Genomic DNA, 3,026 nt, shown 5'->3' with positions numbered 1-3,026 from the left:
CTACGTAGAGTAGAATTGTTACTTTTGCATTTATAAATTGAAGACGCGCGTGGATAAAGGTGTTATGTAACAATTTTGAGAATTTTAGGATTTTTGGCTTTTTAAGTGTTTTATGCAGTAATTTAAACGTCTAAAGATGTTTTGCAGATTAATTCTTACTTTTTTGCAAAGTACCTGTTGATGAAGGTGCTATGAGTTTCACAATCTAAATTAAGTTAATGGAAAAAGGTCCTATGTGACTTTAACACCTTTATCCATTTTGTTTCCTTCGATAGTGCAGATCAAGTTACCGTGATTTGTTTGTATTTAATTAAATTTTGACAGGTGCTAAATCGTGTAAGTAAAAATAAATTCCACATGCTAATTTATGTTTCAAATGGCTGAATTACGTCCGGTTGATGGTGGTATGCGTTTTCCTCTTTTTGTATGGTTAAGTAACATGAATATTGGGTTCATTTATCTTTAGATTCAGGTATGGGATTTGAGTTCTGTATTGGCCAAGACGAATGTATAAGCACTGGTTTAAATAAACTTAACCCTTAGTGTGCACACGGGGTCATTTTGACCCTAAAAATTTATTTCAACTTATATAGCCTTAAACGGGATTGGCTCATTGAATTGTATTCCTAACGAAAGTATAGGCTCATCTCCTTCCCAAAAGCAGGTAACATCGTCACTTGAGAAATTTTCTCAGTATACTCCAAAGCAGATGTGCGCGCGATAGGCAGGGTCAGATTGACCCCGGTGTGCACGATTCGAGTGTTTAAGTGTTTCGGCGATCAAGTACAATCTTGTTACTGAGCATTACAGGTAAGTGACCGTCAATGTAAAATGGGGAATATGTTTTTTTATTTTTTCTTTTAATATATTTTAAATGTTTTTATTTTTGTGTTCTGCACGTAGAATGTCGTATAATCTACGGCCGCGGAGTGTTGGAGAAGCTTTAGAACAGGAGGAGCCTGAAATCGTCGATTTTGGAGGTGAATCGAGTAATGACGAATCTGATAATGTTGAACAAATGTCGAATGATGACACAGATGAGGCAAGCGACCTTGGTGAAATAGAAGCCGAGGTTGAAAATCCGTCGAAACAAAGTCGCGCCTCGCTGTCACGTGCGAGAGGAAGACCAATAACTACAATGAAGGGAAAAAATGGATATACCTGGTCTGTGAAACCGGTCGAAAGAAACTCAAGTAAGAAATTTACCGTTTACTCTGCGCACTACCTAGTGTTATTTCCATATTTTTTTTGTTTTTTAGATCGACGTTCATCGACGAGGATTTACATACCAGGACCAGCGAATGACGCTCTGCAATGTGAGGAAATCGTTCAATTCTGGGAGGTATTATTCACAACGGAAATGCGCGAATTGATCGTGAAATATACAAACATAAAAATTGATTCAACCAGACGTGAAATTACTGACAAAGGTGGCATCCTCCAAACTTATCATCATACAACTGATTTGATTGAAATAAACGGTTTCATCGGATTGCTCTATTATGCTGGCATTTGGAGAGTCAATCATATCGGTGTCAAGGAGTTATGGTCCAATACCGAAGGTTACAACATGTATCGAGCTACCATGCCTGGCAGACGGTTTATTTTCCTTTCACAGTCGATACGGTTCGATGATAAAACAAGGAGGCCACAAAATAATAAGTTCGCCTGTATTGAAGAGTTATGGAATATGTTTATTGAGAAATGTAAATGGAATTATAAACCTCACAATTTCTGCACCGTGGATGAGCAGCTATTATCATTTCGAGGGAGATGTGGATTTCGCGTTTATATAAAAAGTAAACCGGATCGATATGGCCTCAAACTTGTTACTTTGAACGACGCGAAAACTTTTTACATGATCAATGCTGTTCCCTATACGGGCAAAGTACACATCGAGAAAGGATTGTCTGTTTCTGAAGATGTATTTTTTAAAGTTACGGCTCCTATTCATGGAACTGAGCGTAGTGTGATCTGTGATAATTGGTTTACTTCGATCCCATTAATTGAGAAAGCCTTCAAAGATCCCTATAAAATGAAAATAACAGGCACAATTAGAAGTAATAAACGCGAGATCCCGTTGGAAATGAAGATAGCAGGAGATGCGGAAACTGGAAAATACGGTTTTCACGAGAATATCACCTTACTATCTTGGACACCACGGAAGAATAAAATTGTTTTAGTGGCATCCTCATATGTTACATCGACGGAAAATGAAGCGGAATCGCATAAACCTCTCATCATAAGCCACTACAACACTACGAAAGGTGGCACTGATGTTTTCGACAAATTGTGTCACTCGTACACCGTCTCTCGTGGTACAAAACGATGGCCATTGCGATTTTTCTTTGGAATGTTAGATCAGGCGGCTGTCAATAGTAGAATACTCCATACCTGCCATAAAATGAACGATTCGGAGAAGGCGAACGAAAGGCTTTCTGGAAGGGAAAGCCAAAAACAGATTGCCTTCTACCTGTTGAAACCGCAGCTCCAACGCCGACTTGAAACACCGTCGTTGAGGGTAGGGATACGAAAAAGTATCGAATCCATTTTGTCTATCGATTCAACACCAACTCAAGAACATCGATCTACGTTTGAGAAACGAGTTCGATGTGCATTGTGCGATCGCAAAAAAGACCACAAAACTAAGGCAAAGTGCCCATCTTGCAGCCGAGCGATGTGTGACGATCACAGAGCCTACTTATGTATAGACTGTGCTGGTGTACAGTCTATACATACAAACAGCAGTATATTTTAGTTTAATCGTTTTTGTGAATTAAAAAATTCAAATATAAGCCATTTTGTACGATTATATTTCGAATTATTTACTGCGATCCCTTATTTTCCACTTATCTCAAAACTTGAAAATTGCCGAACTTCACCTTTATAGATAAATATACTTTTTGGAAAAGCCATGTAATCGAATATTTTTTCCTTAAAGCATAGACACTTACCTACAAAACCCTAAAAGGATTTCCCCTCCGACTTCATAATTATACATTTTACGCCCTTTTTTCGTAAAATAG

The 3,026-nt window shown here is 38.1% G+C and overlaps 1 protein-coding gene across 1 annotated transcript; it reads left to right on the top strand.

The window, feature by feature from the left end:
* Window positions 1-532: 532 nt before the first annotated feature.
* LOC111420330 (piggyBac transposable element-derived protein 4-like) lies at window positions 533-2,812 on the top strand. The gene is made up of 2 exons (XM_023053306.2): window positions 533-1,193; window positions 1,260-2,812. The coding sequence occupies exons 1-2, from the start codon at window positions 875-877 to the stop codon at window positions 2,756-2,758; spliced, it is 1,818 nt and encodes a 605-aa protein (XP_022909074.2). The 5' UTR covers window positions 533-874; the 3' UTR covers window positions 2,759-2,812.
* The last annotated feature ends 214 nt before the right edge of the window (window positions 2,813-3,026 follow it).

This window comes from Onthophagus taurus, chromosome 11, assembly GCF_036711975.1.
Source record: "Onthophagus taurus isolate NC chromosome 11, IU_Otau_3.0, whole genome shotgun sequence".
Classification (NCBI taxonomy): Eukaryota; Metazoa; Arthropoda; class Insecta; order Coleoptera; family Scarabaeidae; genus Onthophagus; species Onthophagus taurus.
Note: the sequence above shows the minus strand (reverse complement) of the source record. Positions and strands in the feature narration are given on the sequence as shown.

Excerpts from the sequence above, each read along its gene's own strand:
- LOC111420330 (XM_023053306.2), top strand. The coding sequence starts at position 875 with ATGTTTTTATTTTTGTGTTCTGCACGTAGAATGTCGTATAATCTACGG. Across the intron at positions 1,194-1,259 it reads ACCGGTCGAAAGAAACTCAA|ATCGACGTTCATCGACGAGG; the intron begins GTAAGAAATTTA and ends TTTGTTTTTTAG.